At 38.8% G+C, this 22246-nt stretch overlaps 3 protein-coding genes and 1 pseudogene across 3 annotated transcripts; 1 reads left to right on the top strand and 3 right to left on the bottom strand.

The window, feature by feature from the left end:
- Positions 1-3162: 3162 nt before the first annotated feature.
- Positions 3163-5699, bottom strand: LOC106328709 (annotated as a pseudogene).
- A 265-nt stretch (positions 5700-5964) lies between these two features.
- On the top strand, positions 5965-7503 carry LOC106328701. Its single transcript, XM_013767194.1, has 4 exons — positions 5965-6153; positions 6264-6292; positions 6383-6459; positions 6530-7503. Exons 1-4 carry the CDS (start codon positions 5965-5967, stop codon positions 7501-7503), a joined length of 1269 nt encoding a protein of 422 aa, XP_013622648.1.
- Positions 7504-8727: 1224 nt separating this feature from the next.
- On the bottom strand, positions 8728-12397 carry LOC106328691. Its single transcript, XM_013767184.1, has 3 exons — positions 11944-12397; positions 9212-11520; positions 8728-8742 (listed from the first exon to the last, which is right to left on the bottom strand). Exons 1-3 carry the CDS (start codon positions 12395-12397, stop codon positions 8728-8730), a joined length of 2778 nt encoding a protein of 925 aa, XP_013622638.1.
- Positions 12398-17013: 4616 nt separating this feature from the next.
- On the bottom strand, positions 17014-19726 carry LOC106328682. The gene is made up of 9 exons (XM_013767176.1): positions 19541-19726; positions 18692-18887; positions 18440-18534; positions 18204-18300; positions 18037-18118; positions 17832-17943; positions 17599-17756; positions 17410-17530; positions 17014-17241 (listed from the first exon to the last, which is right to left on the bottom strand). Exons 1-9 carry the CDS (start codon positions 19724-19726, stop codon positions 17014-17016), a joined length of 1275 nt encoding a protein of 424 aa, XP_013622630.1.
- Positions 19727-22246: the final 2520 nt, after the last annotated feature.

Genomic DNA, 22246 nt, shown 5'->3' with positions numbered 1-22246 from the left:
GATAGATCGAGATCCGTTCATCTAACACATATCAGTACGAGATCGGATCAAAATAACAAGTTCATCTTCAGATCCGACAAAGATAGATCGAGATCCGTTCATCTAACACATATCAGTACGAGATCGGATCAAAATAACAAGTTCATCTTCAGATCCGACAAAGATAGATCGAGATCCGTTCATCTAACACATATCAGTACGAGATCGGATCAAAATAACAAGTTCATCTTCAGATCCGAGAAAGATAGATCGAGATCCGTTCATCTAACACATATCAGTACGAGATCGGATCAAAATAACAAGTTCATCTTCAGATCCGAGAAAGATAGATCGAGATCCGTTCATCTAACACATATCAGTACGAGATCGGATCAAAATAACAAGTTCATCTTCAGATCCGAGAAAGATAGATCGAGATCCGTTCATCTAACACATATCAGTACGAGATCGGATCAAAATAACAAGTTCATCTTCAGATCCGAGAAAGATAGATCGAGATCCGTTCATCTAACACATATCAGTACGAGATCGGATCAAAATAACAAGTTCATCTTCAGATCCGAGAAAGATAGATCGAGATCCGTTCATCTAACACATATCAGTACGAGATCGGATCAAAATAACAAGTTCATCTTCAGATCCGAGAAAGATGGATCGAGATCCGGAGATTGGATCAAAATAACGAGTTCATCTAACACATATCAGTACGAGATCGGATCAAAATAACAAGTTCATCTAACACAGTACGATAAAGATAGATCGCAAAGAGAGATCTATCTATCACGATCGCTCATTGTTCTAATCTAGCACTTACTTGCAGACGCCGAGAGAGAGAGAGATCTGGATCTTCGCTATCTTCACGCCGAGATCTGATCATCCAAGATCTGATTAGAGAAAGACTGAATGAAAGGCGGCTTAAAGTTTCGCGGAAGCTACATTTATAGAGATTCTGTTTTTTTTTTCTTTCTTTTTAACCCCAATATTGTCTTATAATCACTTCTTTATCCTATTAGTTTCTCCACAACACAAATACACACAAAATCTATATTTCTCTTTAACCCCGATATTTTCTTATAATCACTTCTTTACCCTATTATTTTCTCCACAACACAAATACACCCAAAATCTATTTTTTTTCATCCGTTGGATTAATATTAATTTTAACCATCAACTTACACAAAGTCGCAAGGGACGCGGAGCCAATAGCCGGAATGGTAAATGAAAACCACCCGGAGACAAAGTTTGGAGATAACACAAACTCCAAAAGCTTACAAACAACAAAAGAGAAAAGATAACAAAGGCGAACTGGAGCACTACCATAAACTTCAAGTTTGGTGAAGAGCAACGAAACCGAAACAGGATTGATTGAGAAAGTAATGCAGCCTAACTTATTGGGGTTGAAAGCCAATCTTATAACACAGTTCCACCATGGAACCACCAAACACAAACCAGACTTACCACTGCTTCGTCAAAAAGAAGCCAAGAAAGGAACACACCTACAACCCGAGCAGCCAAAGAAGAGGGACGTTTGGCAATCAACTGCTCGAAGACCGATCGCGATTGAGCAAAGGCTCCTCGGTCCTTTACCAAGTAAACCGGAAAACCCGTAGTTTACAGACCAAGGGACCACACAACTTCTTGGCTTTGCTGCTACACCACTGAAATCTGAACTTAACCACAAAGGAAGAACGAAGAGGACAAACCAGTGACGACACTAGGAAAGAAACCAGATGCCTCAAAAGGGAAGCAAAGATGGAGTCCACAGACGAAGGACCCAAACTGAAGACCAGAAACATGCTCCTTTACACAATGTCGCCCAACCAAACTAACTCCAAGACATCAAAGAAATCAACTTCTCCTTAAAAAAACACTAACAATCCTTGCGAGAATTCTTTAAGATCCTCTAAAATCCGAGGATGAGATGCTGCGACCTAGAGGGCAGAGCCCAGCAACCTCCGATGCCTCACTTGAAGAACTGACAAACTAAACCAAGCAATTAAGACCCCACATAAGAACCGGTTAAAACAACAACCGCGTACCAGAAAACAAATAGGGTTTAGAACCGACAATCCAGCCAAGCCTTAGACCACCAGAAGAGCTAGAACAACAACACAGAAACCAGCCACAAACACACTCATCTTGACCACACGAAAATGAACCGCTAAATACTAAGCCATAACAGAGAGAAGTCAGAGACGAAGGTTAACCAACCAACAGCAATGCAGTCCCATCAAGCCAGATTCAAAAGCCCTCAGATCTACAGTCATCTTTGCCATCATCCACGGCAGGGAGGACACGCCATGACACAGAAAACGACTTCACCTAGAGCGAATTGAACCATAACAAGCCATCGCTTGATATCCTTAACGCCACCACCGTCAGAGTAACACTTCATCACTAACCATCCTCACCGAAGCTCAAAAGACTACACAAGCACTATTATTAGATAGAATTTCGAGGAGGTCCTCTCACAACACGGCAAGGAACGCCGGCCGGAGAAGACCTCAGATCTAGAAAAAACGAGGGATGCGGCGCCTGAGTCGGGGTAGAGAGCTTTTAGGGTTTTTTTTCTACTATATTTAATTATTTAATCTTCATTAAATTATGCTTTTATCTCATGTACAGGCAGAAAAGGAAGAGGCCAACAAAGAACACCCGAGAAAGAAAAAGCAAAAGAGCTCAGGGTAATCTTCTTCTTATTGTGTCTTACACACTCTAGGATCGATCTCTCTCTCTCTCTCTCTCTCTCTCTCTCTCTCTCTCTCTCTCCACCGGAATGCTTGAAAACTGGGATAGATTTCTTGAAGAAGCGGAAAGCTCGAGTCCCTATCCCTAGATCGTCTTTAATACTCAAGAACTCCAACCAAGCTCTCGGACTTGTCACTGGTGCTGCTTCAGCCAAGAAGCAGCGACAGAAAAAATGAAACTCTTGGAAGATTCATAATCCTTGTAGCTTCAATGCCATTACATTTTTGTCTTAGTTAACATTTAAATGAGTGTCATTTGAGTTCTACTACATGTATTAGATGTTCTCTAAAATTACAATATTCCTTAATCGCTTTTTCCTATTATTTTACTCCATATATATTAAGGTATAAACACGCATCATGTCCATGTGTCTATATCGATCTGAATCAGTTTTGTAGTACTTAGAAGAAGAAATGCTACAAGTTTCTGAATCTTTCTGTAACTCTTGTTCTCCACCCAAACAAAAAAAAAACACAATACAAGAGCAGAATCTTTAAGATCAAATAAAGCTCTGTTTTCAGATTACAAGCTATACCAAATCTATTCATTCACAGTTCTTTACCTTCTTTTCATCTCCAGGAAAGCCACCGCATAACGGTTATGTCAGTCTCTCTGAGTCACCTTCTAAAAAGTTGTGGCTTTGTGCATTTCTACTAAGAACTCACGTCTACAGTAGGAAGCGAACCTTCTCTGTTGAAACCAGGGTTTAGGAACTTGCCTACGAAAGCCCCAAAGCTTGTAAACATCTTCAAAGTCTGTCAAGAAGCTAAGAGAAGCTGTCACAACCTCAAACCTTTATAAACCCGTTTCTCTCAACATCTTTAGGCAAGTGCAGAGTATTACTATCTTCTTTACTCCTCCTCGCTCTATGGTTTCTCGGTTTATTATCATCGTCCACTATGCGTATGTGACTCGATATACCAAAAGATATACCTTCTCTTTCACCCAGCCTCTGAACAATCTCTGGGACTCTCGTATTTGATCTTTGGTCCATATATCTGCACAAGACTCATGTTCCTTCCTGATTCAGGTTTAATCAGAAACCTGAGCCTAGTCGTGGTTCTATTAAAGACCAAGCATATTCACGTGGTCGATATGTCTGCAAACAATCTCGGTTTCGTTTTCTCTCCTGTCCCATTCATCATCCGCACCCTCGTCATCACTAGTGTTGTTATTGTACTCTTCATCATAAACACTAGCTAGAGAGGCTTCACCGGGTTCTACTATACTATGACTAATACGGTCCACGTTAAAGGAAAATCGTCTTCCTTTGCTCTCGTGTTCATCCTCCACGCCCAAAAGCCTGCTTCTACCACCACCATCTCTCCGTCCTTCTGTCTCTAATCGCACTCTCTTTGATCTCTGATGAGCCATTTGCCAAGCTATGACTGCAGTTTTCTTCTTGTATCTCTTGATTACTACCAGAACTCATCATGTTTGTCCCCCTGCTCTGTAACTGACATAACAGCAGCATCGAATGAGAGGACGTCTGGAGAGGCAATCTTGTTAGCTGATAGAACCACCAAGAGGGCTTTGACCAAGATCAATCCAAAACGAGTTGTCAGGCAGACTCATCTTCACTACTGAAAACCGGGCTTTTCATCAGTTCCCCGACCGAAACACACTCTCTGTCTCTTCTCCGAAAATCGTGGTGCTTGTAGTTCCATCTCTATCGGAAGAGATGTTATCTTCTAAGAGGTCTGTTTCAAACACATCCCTCACTTGCGCTGAAGTGTATCCTCCAGAGAAAGCCGGCATCTGAGTTCCAGGTCGATGAGCTTCTTTGGTCTTATCATCAGCAAAACCAACTAATCCATCAAGACCATCAACTGAATCGCTGAGAGACAACGGATACTAAGGAGTGATCTAGACTCCCCATCACTGACTTTTTAATCAAAAGACAACCAAAAGAGCCAGCATCAAGCAACACATGCCAATGATTCTGCTGAGCTAAAGCCATCCACTGGTAAGAATACTTAGCGCCAGTAACTCTCGACTGCGCAGGAAACACAAACAACCCAACAGCGGAATCTTTCTTCTTCCACTTCTTGTAAGACAGCCTCTTCTTCAAATCAGTCGAACACAGCTTCAAAGACGGCCACTTGAACCAAGCGTTGTAAGCCTTTGAGCCTTTCTCCCTCGCCGTCTGCGCCATCCAGAGTTCACAGACTGGCTCTCGTGGTCAAACATCGTCAGAAGCCGCTTGTTCGTCTGGAAAGGATAAGACTCAGCTAGCAGTTTAAAAGCTGAGTCTCTGCTCACGGTGAAAACAAGACCGTACTCGTTCTCAGGGATGTTCAGATAGTCCATGATCCTAGTTTTGATATCGTGCTCCACAATTCCACTCTCAGCTCCACCGTAAAGCGCGTGGTTACTCAAATTAGCTGTGACCTCGGAGAGGCTAAACGTACAAGTATCCCAATAGTTCAGAGTCTGAACAACAGAGAAGAGACCGAACCCGCAGTAGTCGAGACATACCTTCGAACCTACTGACAAGTGACTGTACTTATCGGATCTCAACTGATCGATTTTCTCTGAAGCTTGGTACTTCGGGTACATGGCGAGGAACTCTCACCGAGAAGCTCGGGGAGGGAGTCTTCTGAGGAGTATACATGGTCGGCTGCTAAAGCGGTGGCGCGTAGGAAGTCACGCTGCGCGTGGAGTCTAGCTAAGGATCTGGAGCGGCCCACTTGATTCTCTTGGTCAATGGTTTGGGATTTGAGGATCGACCCGTTCTCGGAGGCTTCCTCTAGAGCTTCCCTGAGCATGTCTTCGTAGAGCTTCCGAAGCAAGGCAGCTTCTTTCGTGGCGTTGAGGGAGGAATCGGAGCTTCTTCTCCGGCTGCTTTTGCTCTTGTCTAAGATGAGAGTGGCGCAGTGGTGGATTTGCTTCCTCAGAGAGAAATGCATTTGGAGAATTAGATGATGATTCGGGTGAAAGGGTCGAAGAGAAAGAGAGGATCTTTAAGGAAAACCCTAGAAGAGAGACTCTAAAAATGGAAACTTTTGTCCCAATGGACGAGTGCATGGTTACTTCAAAGGGAAAAAGGGCTTAAGACAGGGGGACCCTTTGTCCCCGTACCTGTTCGTGATTGCAATGAACGTCTTCTCACTGATGCTAAATAAGGCGGCAGCAGACCTAAAGATAAAATATCACCATAAATGCAGCAAATCAAAACTCACTCATTTAGCATTTGCAGATGATCTGCTGATATTTATGGATGGCTCGCTAAGCTCAGTGCAGAATGTCTTACAGGTTCTCAAGGAATTCGAGTTGAGGTCTGGACTGGCAGTCAGTGTGCAAAAATCTTCCTTTTATGCTTCGGGACTAACACAAAAGGAGGTTGATGCTATCCAAGTCTCCACGGGCATGCCCAATGGGACCCTTCCTGTTCGCTACCTTGGGGTACCTCTCTGCACAAAAAAGCTAAAGGCTGAAAACTGTGAGGTCTTAATCCAACAAATTAAAGCAAAGTTCAATTCATGGAGTGTCAAGACTCTCTCTTTTGCTGGTAGGCTTCTCTTAATAAAAACGGTGGTGGCGGGTATAAACAACTTTTGGTGCTCTACCTTCCTACTCCCTAAAGCCTGTGTGACAAGAATAAATTCTATGTGTGGCTTATTCTTATGGAAAGGAAGACTAGACATGCATCACTCAGCAAAGGTCTCATGGGAGGTGGTGACCAAGGAAAAATCTACTGGAGGATTGAGAGTAAAGGATCTACATACTTGGAACAAAGCTTGCTGTATAAAACTAATCTGGTTGTTGTTCTTTCAAGCAGGATCGATATGGGTTGGATGGTTCAAGACTGAGGTTTTAAAAGGTTCCCTATCTAACTTCTGGACTATGAAAGCGACAACAACAAACTCTTGGTTGGCTAACAAGCTGTTTAAGTTAAGAGATGAAGTCTTTACCTGGATAAAGATGAAAGTGGGAAATGGAGAATCATGTAGATTATGGTCGGATAACTGGTCCCCCTTTGGGAAGCTCTCGCAATTTATACTGAGCGATCAAACTTCTCGCATGGGCATTGATGCAAACTCCACTGTCTCAGACCTCTTTATTGATGGGAGATGGATGATTCCCCCGGCGCGGTCAGAGAAAATGGTACAACTACACATCTTCTTCACTGCTTTTGCCCTCACTGATACAGAAGATTGCTATGAATGGGTGATTGATGACAAACCGATTTCAAGATTTAACACCAGTCAGGTTTATCAGAAACTAAGGGGTCAGGAAACTAGCGTACCTTGGGCTCAAAGCGTTTGGATTACAGGAGGCATCCCTCGCCATACTTTTCTCACTTGGCTGTTCATCTTGAATCGATGCCCTACTAGAGACCGTCTTCGGAGCTGGGGACTCCAGACGGATGTTGTGTGCCTGCTCTGCAACCAGGAGCCTGAAACTAGAGATCACTTATACTTCCACTGCCCCTTCAGCTTTGCAATCTGGGAGGAAATTGGGAGGAGATGTGACCTGCAACCGCTAAAAAATTGGGATCATACCATGATTCAGATGCAATCTCTTCAAGGAAACAAATACAAGAAACGACTTACCCTTCTCTGTTGGCAATCATCGATTTATTGGATTTGGCAGGAGAGGAATAAGAGGCTTCACAATCAACAATTTCGATCATCAGAGGCTATTACTACTCTCATCACTCGTCAAATCACGGATCGGATCTCCGGTTATCGATTGAACTCTCCGGCGATTTCTTCGATCTTCATGCAACTTTGGTTTTCGACGCAAATTTGAACGAAACTGTCTCTTCCTCTTTCTAATGGGTGGGCTTGGGATCGCTCTCTGTTCAATTACTATGGGTTCAAATGGGCTAAAACTTTGGGTGGGACTATAGCTATACTATATATAAGTATGGGCTTGTAAACTTTGTTTCTTTTTCATTTTATAAAAATAAGCCTTTGGTAAAAAAAAAAAAAAACTTTTTGATTAGGGTTTGAACAAAAGAGTAAAGAAACGAAATTGACTGAAGAAGAAGAAGAAAGTACGACAAGAAAAACCAGAGAATGAAGAAGGAATCCAAGAAAGCACTCTCTCTCTCTCTCTCTCTCTGTCTTACTCTTACACACGGTTGAAGTCAGAAAAGGCATTGACTTTCATAAGCAAATAGTGGTAGTTCAGTTCAATTCCTCTAATCATTTTCTTATTAAATGAAAAAAAGGATATATAAGGCGAAGGTTTTCAAGTCAAATAACACCAAACTAGATCCTGAATTAATCTAATGATGTTAAGTTTATATTTGAATAAGAAAAACACATTAATCTAACCGAAAAACAAGCATTAAAATAGTAAATTCAATTTAATTCTCGGTGGCATGAAAGTGTAATTAATTTTAAAAATTAAAAGGTATTTTTTAATGAATAATTCTCTTTTAATAACACCAAATAAAGACTTAGGATATAAGTCAAATAAACAGATAGATGGCGGTGTTTTAGTGGGAATATTAGTATTAGCATATTCTTTTTTGACATTTCAAAGATTTTTTCATCTTCTACTAATAAAGCAAGACAAAAAAAAAACTTTAGGAACACACAGAAATTAACTAGTCAGCTCTATTGCAGAATTGTTAAGGAATAAAAGACCAAACAAAATGATAACAAAATTAGAAGGAAAAAATGATAATTCAAAACTTTTTACTAATATACAAATATCAATAATAAGTCATAGCTTTTATTTTATGATTACTATATGAACTAGGGTCGGTGTCCGCGCTCCGCGCGGATTAAATGTGATATTAAAGTAATGTTTTATTAAAATTTGAAGTTTTAGTTCTTGAAAGTGTCAGTTAAGTTTTGGTTGTTTGGATGTGAAGACGGAGAAACAAAATAGTTTGACAGTAGAAATAAGTAATTGTCCAAAGGGAATAGAATTTGGTAGATAACGAAAAAGAATTAAAATAAGATAAGACGTAGACGATGTCTGCTAGGTTTATTGTGAATGGTCTTGTAGAGCGGCCACTTTCTATTGCGGGCGGACCTACAGATAAAAACAATTTTGTTAGTACAGGTTCATTATTGAGTTTGAAGAGTTTAGGGTCGGAAGACTTACTGGTAGCTTGCATGTTATGGTATAGAAAGTTTTTGAAGATTCTGGGAAGCCTGTTCTGGATGATCATCGGATTGTGATTCTGGAGGAGAGAGAAAGGAGTTTAGTATTTTTGGATAATGGTGTGTATTGGGTTGCAAATAATATTGGACAATGTTTCTTTGTAGACAATGTTTTTAACCCTTCCTATCTTTTGATCCTTTCCTTGTATAATTTTGAGGCCTGACTTGGTAGTAACTCGGGAAAGACCAACATATAGTTGTCCATGGGTGAAAATGGGCTGTGGCAAATACAGTACGACCCCTTTCAAACTCTGACCCTGACTTTTGTTAATTGTCATTGCGTAACATAGCCTGATCGGAAATTGCCGCCTTTCTAGGGTGAACGGATGTTTAGTTACTGATTCTGATGGTATGATTCTTGGAAGGTCCACTTTATGTCCAATATGGGAGCCTGTAACTATTTTACCTCTAATAACACGCTCACCTAGGTTAGTGACAATCAGACGTGTTCCGTTGCATAACCCCTTCTTTTGATTTAAATTCCTTAGGAGCATGAAAGGGGCACCCACTTTCAAAGTAAGCTTATGTGCAGGCAAGCCTGGAAAGCTCAATGAGTTTAAATACTCCACTGGGTACAATGTCTCGTTGTTCTCAGAGTCAGTGTCTATTATACCGAAGCTATCGGAACTGAGATATTCCTTTGAAACACCGCAATCTTCAGATATCATGTATTCATTAATCTCATCCACCGTTTCATTCCTTGGTGTGAGGATAGCCCTTTCTGTATAGTCTTGCTTGGTTCCTTTCCACTGGTCAGTTCGCCCGTAAGTAGCTTCTAGAATTTGTTTGTGAGGATCTGAGCTGAGCTCCTCGACCAACGTTCGGTCAATAGAAATGAGCTGATCCTCTTCATCTTCATCAAATTCATTCACCTCAGTAGGTAGGGGGTTCCCATCGCCAACCCTCAGGACGTAGTTGGAGAACTCTTTCTCATCTTCGCTGAGGCAGATATTCTTTTGGAGGGTGAATTTGTGGCATGATTCCCATAAATATGAATGACTTATGGAGGCAGAGACAATATCAGCTCTGGTGCCTTGTGGGATGACTGGTAAGATCTGTCTAAAATCACCTCCAAGAAGAACCGTTTTTCCGCCGAATAGGAGAGTTCTGGCTTTGGGATCATGTAAAGAAAGAATGTCTCTCAAGGACTTATCGAGGGCTTCGAAAGCATGCCTATCTGTCATAGGTGCCTCATCCCATATGATTAGAGCTGCCTTTTCTATTAACTCTGCGAGCATAGTTCCAGGTGTAATGTGGCAGGTGGACGTGGCCTTTAGATCGATTGGGATATTGAAACGTGAGTGGGCAGTCCTGCCGCCTGGTAGTAGTAGGGCTGCTATTCCAGATGAAGCAACAGGAAGGACTATCTTTTTCTCTGACCGCAGTCTTGAAATGATTGTTTGGTATAAAAATGTTTTGCCTGTGCCTCCAGCCCCGTAGACGAAAAATAGCTTCCCACAGTCTTCCTGAGTCGACTCAATAATTGCTTGATAGACGTCCAATTGTTCATGGTTGAGCAAGGTGTACTGGGTGTCATGTCTACTCTTCCCCTTGGCGATATTATACTGTAGCTCTTGTTGCCACAAAGTATTACCTAGCTCTTTAAGTAGGAGAGGATCAGGAGTATGCATTCCTGGGAAATCAGTAAGGGTGTGTTCTTGGTTCCGCAAAGCCTTCTCGAGTTCAAGTAATGTATATTGCTCGAGCTTAGCATCATATATTTCTAGCTGCGGGTGTTTGAATTCCTTACGTTTCTTGTAAAGGATGTCCTCACTCAGGGATTTCCAGCACTTATCCCACAATTCCTTAGGGTTAGCAACATGACAGTAGATAAGTAACGTGACAAACATTTCTCTTAGCTGAGAAGGTGTACCCCATGTGTTGAGTTCGACCATACTTTCGTGCCATTCAGCATCGTTAGCGAGAAGACCTCGTGCGCAGCAGGTGCTTTTGAAATCGGGATATGTGACACCGTTGAAGGTTTTAAGCTCTGTGTAACTTCTTGGGCCCTTCACTTTGTTTATCAGTATCCTCAAATAATAATGATCGCCTGAAGCGGGATGTACTGTAACAACCCGACCAATTGAAGTTCCTCTCTTTCTCTCTGACCAGACTTTTGAGCTATTGTTCCATGTGAAGAACTCAGGAATCTGGACATACGTTAAGGTGCGGGCGAACGCGGATGTTCTGCATAGAACCATCCACTCGGTAAACATAGTCTTTTCAATGTCTGGCTTCTGTATAACTCTTCCTAGGTTATCCGTATCTTTGATAGTGATATCATGTTCACCTTCCAGATGGACTACCAACTTCATGACGGATGGTTGGCGTTTATGTATAGAATAAGCGAAAGTCCTCCACATGGATTCGCAAGCGGATAAGTATCGACAGTCTTGATATTCTTTTATCTCATTCCTTGCTTTCTTGACCCTTTCTTTGCCTTTCTCGGATGTCTGGGGGTCGATTCCTTTCTCGGACATCGGTGGGTCGGGGCCTTTCTCAATCAAAATTGTCGCCCTGTCGACTCCTTTTGAGATATATTTGAAAAGGTACTTGATAGCGGATGTCCTATTGCACCATTCCACATTTATATGAGCTGCATACTTCTTCAGGATTTCTATGTTATGAGGGATGACAGAAGCATTATCTAAAAGAATTCCATCCTTTAAAATATTAGCATTTTTGTTCTTCCGGCGACGATATATTATGTACCCAGACTTATCAATTGATGTAGACTGAGTAAATGGGCGGGGAAATTTCTTCACACGCACATGATTCTCCATACATGGTGATCGAGGTCTATGGACTCCACATGGCCCATGGATCATGTGCTTTGCAACCAATTCATAGGCTTCGGGGTCTTTCTGCTTGTCCGGAAGTTCGGCGGAAATAATCTTGTCGATTTCTTCTGGGCTGGGGGTCCTTGAGTGGTATCCAAACCACAACAAAATATGTGCATGGGGAAGACATCTTTTTTGGAACTCAATCCTATGAAGAGCTGGTATAAAAATGATTTGAATTAGTTATATGAATCTAAATGTGAATTAAATTTTCAAATTAAAGAGAATACCTGCTGTGTAGGGGGCGAAGAATGTACCCTTCTTAAAATTATCTAGCAGCTGGTCTAGTTTCATTTTGAAAACTCGGCACTCAATATCTGGTCTATCATTCGGGCTATCACCGCCGTATGCTGCTAGATGGTCTTTTATCTCTTTCCAATTTGGGTTTGCCGTCATTGTTATGAATAAATCTGGATTCCCAAACTGTCTGCATATTGCCATTGCGTCATGATATTTCTCAATCAAATAACGGGGCCCACCAGTAAAACTCGGTGGTAGAATAAACCTCTTACCAACCGTCCTTGCATCCGTGTCACCTTTTTCGACTGCATCGCAAACATTACTGTATAATTCAGCCCTTAGAACGTCTTGATTGTTCCTATGCCATCGAGGACGATCTTCCTCGATCGCAGAATATACATCAACATATTGGTGGAGGAGGCGCCCAGACTTAATGAGTGTCATTCCTTCTTTTAACCGAGTTTGTATTTGGGAGGCATAAAATTGCCGGATACTGACAAATTTCCTTGTCCTCGAGCTTCCGTCCTCTAAATGCAACGGAATTTCGGTATTGAAACCATACTCACCTTAAGAGAACAAAAGTTGGTACTGGAGGCTCATGTATAGCGGATGATCATCTCGTATCTCCTTCAAATTAGTTGACTGAAACTGGACGACTATATCTCTCTCACATATAGTGTCTGACATGTCGCCGACAATAAGTCCAACAACCTCAGATGATTGAGGTAAGTCATATTGTTTGCCTTTCCCTTTATCATATATGAGACTGATCGTACTTCTCCGGAGTTCGCCTCATACCGATCTCGAACCCTCCTAAAAACCTTTGCAAGGAAATTGTTGGCATCCACCATTTCTATAAGGACTTTTAATGTGGCTTCGTCTGCTTTTCCTTCAGAGGTTGTTTGACTTAAAGCTTCCAGCTGATTCTTAAATTCGTTTGCCGTATCAAAAATATAGAGCTGTAGGTACTTGGGTGGTAAACCTGGCTTAGGAATGAGGGATCTGATACGGTGGTAAGTCTGCCCTTGAATACGGAATGTGAATGGCCCTCTGCCGAAAACAGCACTGTAATCTATATTTGCTCCAATAGATGTAAAAGCTAGGAGGGCATTGTAGACTCGGATTGTCTCGCGAAATTGTTTACATTTCAGTAGCTTTGCTAACACAGGTGGAGGTTGTCTCAGATGTGGAAGCTTTATCTGTCCTTGGTTGCAACAAATGGTAAAGCGTAACTCCTTCGTTCTAGGGTCTCTTCCGGTGCTCTCGGATTGCCAGACTAAAGCACCACACGATGGACATTCTAAAATTGGGTTGTTTGTTGCTTCAGAGGAGGATGACACATCTGAAGGGGCTGGAAAAATTAAATAGTCGAGACACGACTATTAGATGATTTAATAGTTATTTGGAACCAGTAGCAACTCCCTTATCAGTTAAGTGGTTAGTTGACCCAAGAAGATACTTTTTTTTATTTTGTGTTCAAAATATTTCTCTAAACAACTCCTTAATAAAATTGTTTTCGTATCTATTTTCATATTTAAATTACAGGAAAAGGTTTCATTATAAAGTAAATATACAATTATACCTCTGGGGTTACCTAATCTGAATCTTATTGGTAAGAATTTAGAGGTCGGTATTTGGAATCTTGTTTTAAAATTATGTAAAATAGTTGATAAATATTAATAAGTGGGAATATAAAATTTTAAAATAGTTTGGAAAACTATTTTCAAATTAGGGGCAAAATTTTGGTAATAATATTTTGTTAAAATTCGGAAAAATTAAAAGCTCATGGAAAAAATATTAAAAAAATCGAATTTGAAAACATGTTATTTTAAAATAATAGTTTAAGATTATTTTTTTTTTAAATTTTTTATATATATTTAGGGTATTAGACAAAGTATGTAAAAGACATAAGAGATCTGGAACATTTGTGGTCAATTTTTGTGAACAAAACTCGTAAATTGTATATTTATGAGAATTGTCCATTTTAGTTTACTCTTTTAATAATTTAGTGATTTGTTTAATTTAACAAAAAAAGTAACGCACCTGAGAACTTAATATGATGCAAGTTCTACTGATGGTTTAATATGTAAACATATAATGTATCTAAAGTAGGAAAATATGTACCTTTTCCTTTAGCTCTGCCGATTTGATGATTTTGTGCGGGCGTAGCTGCGCTGGGTCCTATAAAAAAACTTGTTGTTGGTTACTCCACGTAATTTATTTATTTTATTGTGAAGCTGTAGTTGTATTATTTGATGCTTACCTTCTATCCTTCTTGATGTACGTTTTGATAGTAATATTGCCCTTCGCATGGCACGTGCATTTGTTCTTGCCACTGCATGTATTAAATTTAAATTATGTGTTAATAATCAGATAGTATATTTAACATAGAGAAAAATGTTATCATTTTGAATGTTTGTACTAGGCCTGGGCAAAATAACCGAAACCGAAGAACCGAACCGGACCCGAACCGAAATACCCGAAACCGGAACCGGACTAATACCCTCAAATATCCGAACGGTTCCTATATTTTTATATCCGAAATAACCGAACCGAACCGGAACCGAACCGAGAACCGAACGGATACCCGAATATATAAAAATATTAATTATATAACATATAACATCACTAAATATATATTTTTAATTTAAAATTCTATTAAAAGTATCTGAAAATAGTTGAGGATAACTAAATTATTATAAAGTATCCAACCTACCCGAAAGTATCCGAAACTATCCGAAACTATCCAGATAGTTTTATCCGAAATATCCAAAGTAATCTGAAATATCCAATTTTTTTATCTAAATCATCCTAATTATTTGATATTTTACCCTAAATAACCGATATTTTATCCAAATTATCCGAACTATCCGAACCCGAACCGGATCCAAATGAGAACCGAACTTTTTTCCGGATATTTTCCGGTTCCTACATTTACTATCCGAACCGAACCGAACCCGAAACTATCCGAACCAAACCGAACCGAAAATAGGTCAAGTACTAAATGGATCCTCTAGCTCCTATCCGAACTACCCAAAACCCGAAATACCCGAACCGAACCGAACCGATACCCGAAATGCCCAGGCCTAGTTTGTACCGTGTAACGCGCAAATGTCGCAGCCACCTATGGAGGGTAAAATGTTTTCCCATAAAAGCATTGTTAGTAAAATATTTGTGTCAACTTAGCATAATCACAAAACCATCACAAATATATTAATATATTATTTGTTTTTTGTGTGATATAGCTGGATAACTCACAGTCAAAGAATTGCGGGGGAAAATGTTGTCGCATAATTCCCGCAGCTGGAGCTGTTCGGGAAGAATTCGAATAAATAAATGATATCAGAAAAGTTGGATCAAGTAGTCGGGACATGTGTCTATTATGTTTGGGGTTTTTAATAAGTAAATAATATACTAGAACATTGATGGATTGAGTGATTGAATTTTGAGTATACCTTTCACTTTATTACGTACTCCTAGCGAGCGTCCACGTTTACGCTTCGGTGTGTTTGAACTCGATGACTCTGATATTGGAAAGAAGAATAATATTAATAAATAAAGTTATGATTATAAAGAGTACACAAATATATTAGATAATTGTAATACATAGAGAACTTGATAAATTAATAGGGTGTAAATTAAAAATAATTATAAGGAGTAATGTCAACATTATGTAAAATTAGTTATTTATTATACATTATAATTTATTATTTGTCGAATAATAAGAACTAATGATGTTTTTTAAAATGTAGAATTTTAATATGTTGTTGTATAATTAATACTGTACATTTTTTTGTTATAGTTGTATAAATCTTTGTTGCCGCTGTAGGAATTTGTGTGTAGGATTTCGTTGTAAGTCTAAAAATATTTAATTATTTACTTTTAAAATTTGCAAAATAATATTAGAGATTACAAAATTAGCAAAATAATTCTGCAATATTTTGTTATGCAAAACAATATTTAATTCTTAACAACACGTTATCCTGGGATATTTAAAAATGGTGAAGAGGTTCCACATGTTTCTTTAATAATATAATACCAAAATACATGTGGTTTATTTCATAATAAGTATTTTAAAATAAAAAGCATCTTCTACATAATAGGAAAGCTATATTTGCAAACAATTATAGTGATGAAATATATCTATAAGAATAATGTATATATTTGTTATTATTAGAGTTTTGGATGAAAGTATTAAATTAATATAACAATACTAATAATGTTTTTATTCAAAATGAATTTATATTTTCAGAATACCTCCTAGAAGTGGAGGATCTCGGGAGGAAGGTTTGACGTGTTGTGAGAGAACTGTTAATTTAACAAAATGAAGAATATGAAAACAAATAATCTTCGCACTTTATAAACCATTCCTTAAACAAAAAAAATCACTTACACGGATTACTTTTCAAAAGAAAGAAATGGCACGAATATAGGAATGAAAAGCAATGAGTGGATGGTGAAATTCTTCAAACTGTGAGGCGGTGGATCTGTGTTTTTGAGATTACAATAGTTGATGTTATTTTGCAGGAAATATGTTTAATGTCGTTAGTCATTTGACTTAATGGCAGAATATATTTTATTTAATTCTCAATAAATGCATTAGATATTATTTGACTCATAATTTACATTCAAATATTTGACCAAAAGTATATATCTTGACAACGTATACGAATCAGTATGCAGCTAATATTACAGTTGTTTTAATTACGTATACGTACGTCGAAGAATATGAGTATAACAATTAATAGCATGGACATAAACCAATCCATGCATGCATACAGTTCATAAGTACGTGTACGTATGTAAAATGCATGCTGATCAAACAAATTTAATAAGTTAGGAATGAAAACCAAACAACTTAATATGATAATGCTGATCATTCTTAAACTTAACTTCATAACAAAGCTATGAATAAAAACCAAACAACTCAAATAGGAACCCAAACCATAACGTGTTTCCAATACTAAACTGTCTTAGCAAGAAGCAAAAACAAACTGATGAAAGAAACATAAGTAAACTGTTATTAGAGAATCATCCGGACTGACTATTCTGCATGTGCTCTAGTCACTACGCTTGGCACGCTTTGCTTTCTTCTGGACGTCAATAGCTGAAGCACCACCACCACTACTCGCAGCCAACTCTGTGTTCTCCACTTCAGTTCCTGGTAGCGTCTTGAGTGGGGGATTTTTTGGTGGTAATTCGGCTGGTGAGACTATCTTCGTAGCGGTCAAGGACAGACGGATAGGAGTGAAGTTGTAGTTAGCCACCTTAATCCTGAATTTCTTTGTCTAGCCTATTGTATCAATAAAACACTGTGGCAGTGGAACTTCAAGCTCAGCCGCATCTCCACCATTTTCCTAATATAACGGAATACATTTATCAATTTGGTAGACTATATGATTTCAATAAGTGTCAAGATTATGGAAATTATAACTTATCAACAGAACAACAATTACCTGAACATAAGCGTCGATCAACTCTGTTGCTTTCCTCCATGTGAGATCTTTCCCAGCATCTCCGAGAATGATGAACGTGCACTGCTCATCATTATCATAGACAGACAGCTCCACGCGATAGCTGTATTAAAACCAAGTGATTAGTATATACATTCTCGATTGAAAACATATTTTAACGGAGAAACTTACTTGGCTACTGCAGTAGCATTTTCATTCCCGCATTTTGGACAAAGCAATGTTGTCGGCCCACGGTTTAACTTGGTCTGGCAATCCTTGCAAGCAATGTAATACCACTCAGTGCCAAGCTTGACATCATCAATTGTGGCAATGAAACCAAAGTAGGCAACCTGAAGTCCCATCTCAAAGGTAGTCAGCAACTACTTTGAGAAAAGTGTTTGATTCTAATAACGAAATGGGATTACCTGAGCAGGCTGATGCTTGAGAAAGGCGCCAATCTCACTTATTGTGAGAGTCTCAGCTTTGACAACCTCAACAGGGTTGACTAAAGAAGTCACAGAAGGGTTCGTGGTTAACCTTGCAAAGAATTTAAAATCAGGTGATCATCAAAGGTGTTAAACACATAATAGACTAATCTAAAGATTGTTTCTAAAAAAATAATGTACTAACCAGGCCAAGTATTCCTTGGTGGGGTCAACCTCTTCATCGAAAAACACTCTTGAAGAGGACATTGAACTTAGGCACAATTTCCCTGTCAATATAGAAACAGTTAGTGGTAGGTTTATCTAACTGAGTGTGAGTGATCAGGAATTCTTATATTGAGTGGGAGAGATTACCACCGAGTCTCTTAGGATTGCTTGTTGTGACCAATAGAACAGTTGGAGTGGCTGCGCTTGCGTCAAACTTCAAGCGAAAACTTTCAGCGGCCTCGTCCTATAGATAGACGTTAATCACTGGACCGCTGCAGTTAACAAATAGTAGATGTTTAGCTTATGTAAGAATCATAAATTAGAAAATGATATGTAGGTATTGATTGAACTACAAAAGCTTACTCTTTAAGCTGCAAATGGACCATCACTTTCCGAGAAGCTGAGTCTTCATTGGTGCACAAAACCGGACGCTGATGGAGAACCTGGCCATCAACCAGCTTAAGGTGGCCAACAACATCTACAACATACAGTAACACGCAATACAAAGTTAACCGCTTGAAATGGTTAAACATGATAAGAAAATATTTAAACCTTACCGTGAAGATCCCCTCTGAAATCGCAGTTGGCTTCAAAATCTTAAAAGGAATGCACCCTGAAGCGCTCTGTCAAAATGCCTTCAATGTCTTCTTCAACCTTCGACAGGGCAGAGGCCTGGGAGATGCAAATCACCAGCCTCTGATCAGCAACATTGTACATCACCTTGTTGTTGGACGCGTAGAAGTTTGTCAGTGTGTAGATTCTACCACGCTGGAGCTCTTTCTCATACTGGTTGCGACGGTTCTGACCGATGAACCCCTGAGCTAAAGTTCCCTACAGAACAGAGAAACAATACTGAGTCAGTTGAATAGTTAAAGTACAGTGCAATTAGAAAAAAATAAGGCAACGACAAAAAATTTGCAGTTAGAAACATATAAGGCAACCAAAACAAAATTTCCAGTTTCAGTTTTACTCAAACCCATGTTCTATACTAATCTAATCTACAAGACAGCACTATCAAGTGGTTAATGAGACATGAAAACTCTATATTTAAGCACTATCAAGTTCCAACACGCTATATAATATAATTTCAAATAAATAAATCAGGTTTTTTCCAATAAATCACCCTAATATATACGCTAATCTAATGAGACATGGACATACGCTAAATCAAGTTTTTTTCAAAGACATGAACAACAATAAGACCGAAAAACAAATCTGGGTTACGCTTATATAATTTCAAAAAAAAAATCAGGGTTTTTCCAATAAATCACCCCAATATATACGCTTATCTAATGAGACATGGACATACGCTAAATCAAGTTTTTTCAAAGACATGAACAACAATAAGACAGGAAAACAAATATGGGTTACGCTTATATAATTTCAAATAAATAATTCAGGTTTTTTTCCTAATAAATCACCCAAATATAGACGCTAATCTAATGAGACATGAAGATACGCTAAATCAAGTTTTTTTCCAATACCTCCGCATCAATCATAAGCATCTCGATCCCAAGAAGGATCCATGGTCCTCCTTTGACATTCTTGTGAGCATCCCAGAAATGAAGAAGCCGAAACTGCATGGTGGAATCTCCGGGTCCCGGTGAAACTTGTCGGAAGAGGAGGGGATGAGAAGATTCGCTGGTGCGGATTGCGGTCTCTTTCGACATGATTAGGGTATAGAGCTAACTATCTGAGGTAAGAGAGATAAGGGTATGATCTGAGGTAAGAGAGATAAGGGTATAAATAGGGATCTAGATATAAGGCGGAGGGGGGATGTGGAAGGTCCGTAGGGATCTTGAATGGAGGCTTTAAGGGAGACAATTGAAGTTCCAGCCCTTTTATTGGAGGCGTTTTGCGGGAACATTTGGGGGAGACGAAGAGAATCGCCATGCGGGAAAGAGAAATGGGGGAGACGGCGATTAGGGTTAATGGGCTGGGCTGCGAGAAAGTGAATTATTTGGCCCACAGGCAAATTTACGGAGACGGAGATTGAGTAAGCGCAAACGAAGCCCGATCGTATTTCATGGAATTTTAATTGGAAGCCCAATTCGCCAGTGACATGGCAGTATGATAGGTGAGGATTATTTTGTCCACGTGGCACTCCTAATAACCTCCAAAATTAAGTCCTTTTATATAGTAGGATGTAATATTATTATGTATCTGGACCCTACTAATATTAGATATGTTGGTTAAAAACAGACGAAAATTATATATGCCTATTATAAATGTAAGGTTGGAGTGTGGGGGTCCCATAAGCCATACTCTATGCATGCAAACAGTACATAGTTACGGAATTCAACTTTCTTCCATGTTATTACACTCTAGTGAAACAATCTATTTTTCATATCAGAAGAATCATATCAAAATAATTTCGTATATATATGATTTGACTATACCTAGTTAGGATAAAACACAAAATAATTAGCCACGAATACCGATCGAGTATCAAGTTAGAATGTAACCCAGTGATCTAACAATAAAAAATTCCTAGTAATTAGAAAAATGTTTAGTGAATGCACATATAACTAAGAAAAAAACTACTCGAACGTGCACCATTCAATCGTAAAGAGCGATAATACAATGTAAGGCATGCGTCTCAGCCATCCAAATCATTATTTCCTCTTCTTTATATATTAAGGTTTTTTATTTACCCCAACACATATTACAACAGTGTACATCCAGCTGAAAACACTGTGACGCGAACTGAAAATGTATTTGAAAATATTTGCTCTTTCAAATAATATACTGCACATCTTATAGATGTAATAATATTACATATCATGTATCCATTTCCATTTTAAATTTCGATTATATGAAAAGTAGGTATTTTAATTTGACAGCAACAGAAGAATAAGTAGTAGCATACTCATCCGAGACGAGAACAAGAACAACTCATTTAGAGATTAGAATCATTATACCTCTACAAACTGAACATTGTAAGACAAGTAATGATCAATTTTTTTATGAATAACAAAGTTCTAATGTAAAGTTATAATACTACTCATCAACCCAATTACTACTCGAAAGTCTTCAATCTTCTATACACGACTCGAATCCAACACCTTCGATATTATGACGCATGCTAACTATGCTGTCTGTTTCTCGATGGTGTTATTAGTTATTAGTCCACATATTCATCTCTCACATGAGAATTCGACTCTTAGACAAGTTAGGCTCGTGACATTGACCGACTATAGATGCAAAAGTAAACCATCAGTTTCTATCACATTGTAGTATTGTACTATAAATCTAACATTAAACGATAAGATCCACACATTTGTAACCAAAGTTCAACAAAACTCTGCATTTGTTCGAAAAAAAAGTCGAGGACTCTTTCCAATACATAGATCAACTTGTTTTTGTTTTATACAAAATATAATTCAAAATTTTGAGTATCAATGAAATTAAATAAAACATAATCAGTTTACTATAATCATTCTTGTATGATCATAACATGCTATTTATATTGACGTAATAAATATATTAGATGTCACATAACTGTTTGTCTCTATGATCATCTAGCCTTTTCCCATCACATGCCATTAATGGACCTATGTGGTGCTGATAGCAACGTACAACCATGACATCTCATGAGAGGATCCTAACACAACTAAAACATAAACTTGGTCTTGTGAATTTTGTAATCTCATATAAGGTGACGTACATAGCTCCTTTTCTCTTCTTGCCATATTTATACACATAAAATTAGCTCATTCCCGTTCTGTTCATTCTTAGGAGGCTTAGTGCTCAGCACCCCCTTTTTTGTCTCTCAATGAAGAGTTTTTTTTGGAATGTAAGAGGCCTTAATGGCAATAGAAGGAAAAATACGGTTATTAATTGGATTAGGTTAAACCGTCCACTTTTAGGTGGATTTTTGGAAACACATATGCAACAGTCTAATCTTCAACAAATAATGAGCAACGTTGTTCCTGGATGGAGATTTGAAGGAAATTATTCGCAGGAAGCTCAAAATGGTCGTATAGTGGTTGCTTGGGATCCATCAATTTCAGTGATGTTTTACTTCTCCTCTCCTCAGCTGGTGCTTTGCGGTATTTTAAACCCTCAGACAAACGAGTCTTTTTCAGCAGCTTTTGTCTATGCGAGAAATACAAGAGAGGAAAGGATTGTTCTTTGGGCTAAAATTTTGGAGTTCGCTCAGTCAATGGCTTTGCGTAACTCTCCTCTCA

The sequence above is a fragment of the Brassica oleracea genome, chromosome C1 (genome assembly GCF_000695525.1).
Source record: "Brassica oleracea var. oleracea cultivar TO1000 chromosome C1, BOL, whole genome shotgun sequence".
NCBI lineage: Eukaryota > Viridiplantae > Streptophyta > Magnoliopsida > Brassicales > Brassicaceae > Brassica > Brassica oleracea.
The sequence above is the reverse complement of the archived record's forward strand: the minus strand, read 5'-3'. Positions and strand labels throughout refer to the sequence as shown.

Bases quoted from the DNA above. Each gene is read 5' to 3' on its own strand.
- LOC106328682 (XM_013767176.1), bottom strand. From the start codon at position 19,726: ATGTCGAAAGAGACCGCAATCCGCACCAGCGAATCTTCTCATCCCCTC. The intron at 18,535-18,691 runs GCATTTTGACAG...TGTATGTTGTAG, and splicing joins GGTTGAAGAAGACATTGAAG to ATGTTGTTGGCCACCTTAAG. The intron at 18,301-18,439 runs GTCCATTTGCAG...GTCTATCTATAG, and splicing joins CAGCTTCTCGGAAAGTGATG to GACGAGGCCGCTGAAAGTTT.
- LOC106328691 (XM_013767184.1), bottom strand. From the start codon at position 12,397: ATGACACTCATTAAGTCTGGGCGCCTCCTCCACCAATATGTTGATGTA. The intron at 11,521-11,943 runs GTATTCTCTTTA...GAATTCTTTTAG, and splicing joins CTTCGCCCCCTACACAGCAG to ATAATGCTTCTGTCATCCCT.
- LOC106328701 (XM_013767194.1), top strand. From the start codon at position 5,965: ATGGATGGCTCGCTAAGCTCAGTGCAGAATGTCTTACAGGTTCTCAAG. The intron at 6,154-6,263 runs GTACCTCTCTGC...TTTTGCTGGTAG, and splicing joins TTCCTGTTCGCTACCTTGGG to GCTTCTCTTAATAAAAACGG. The intron at 6,460-6,529 runs GTAAAGGATCTA...TCTTTCAAGCAG, and splicing joins AATCTACTGGAGGATTGAGA to GATCGATATGGGTTGGATGG.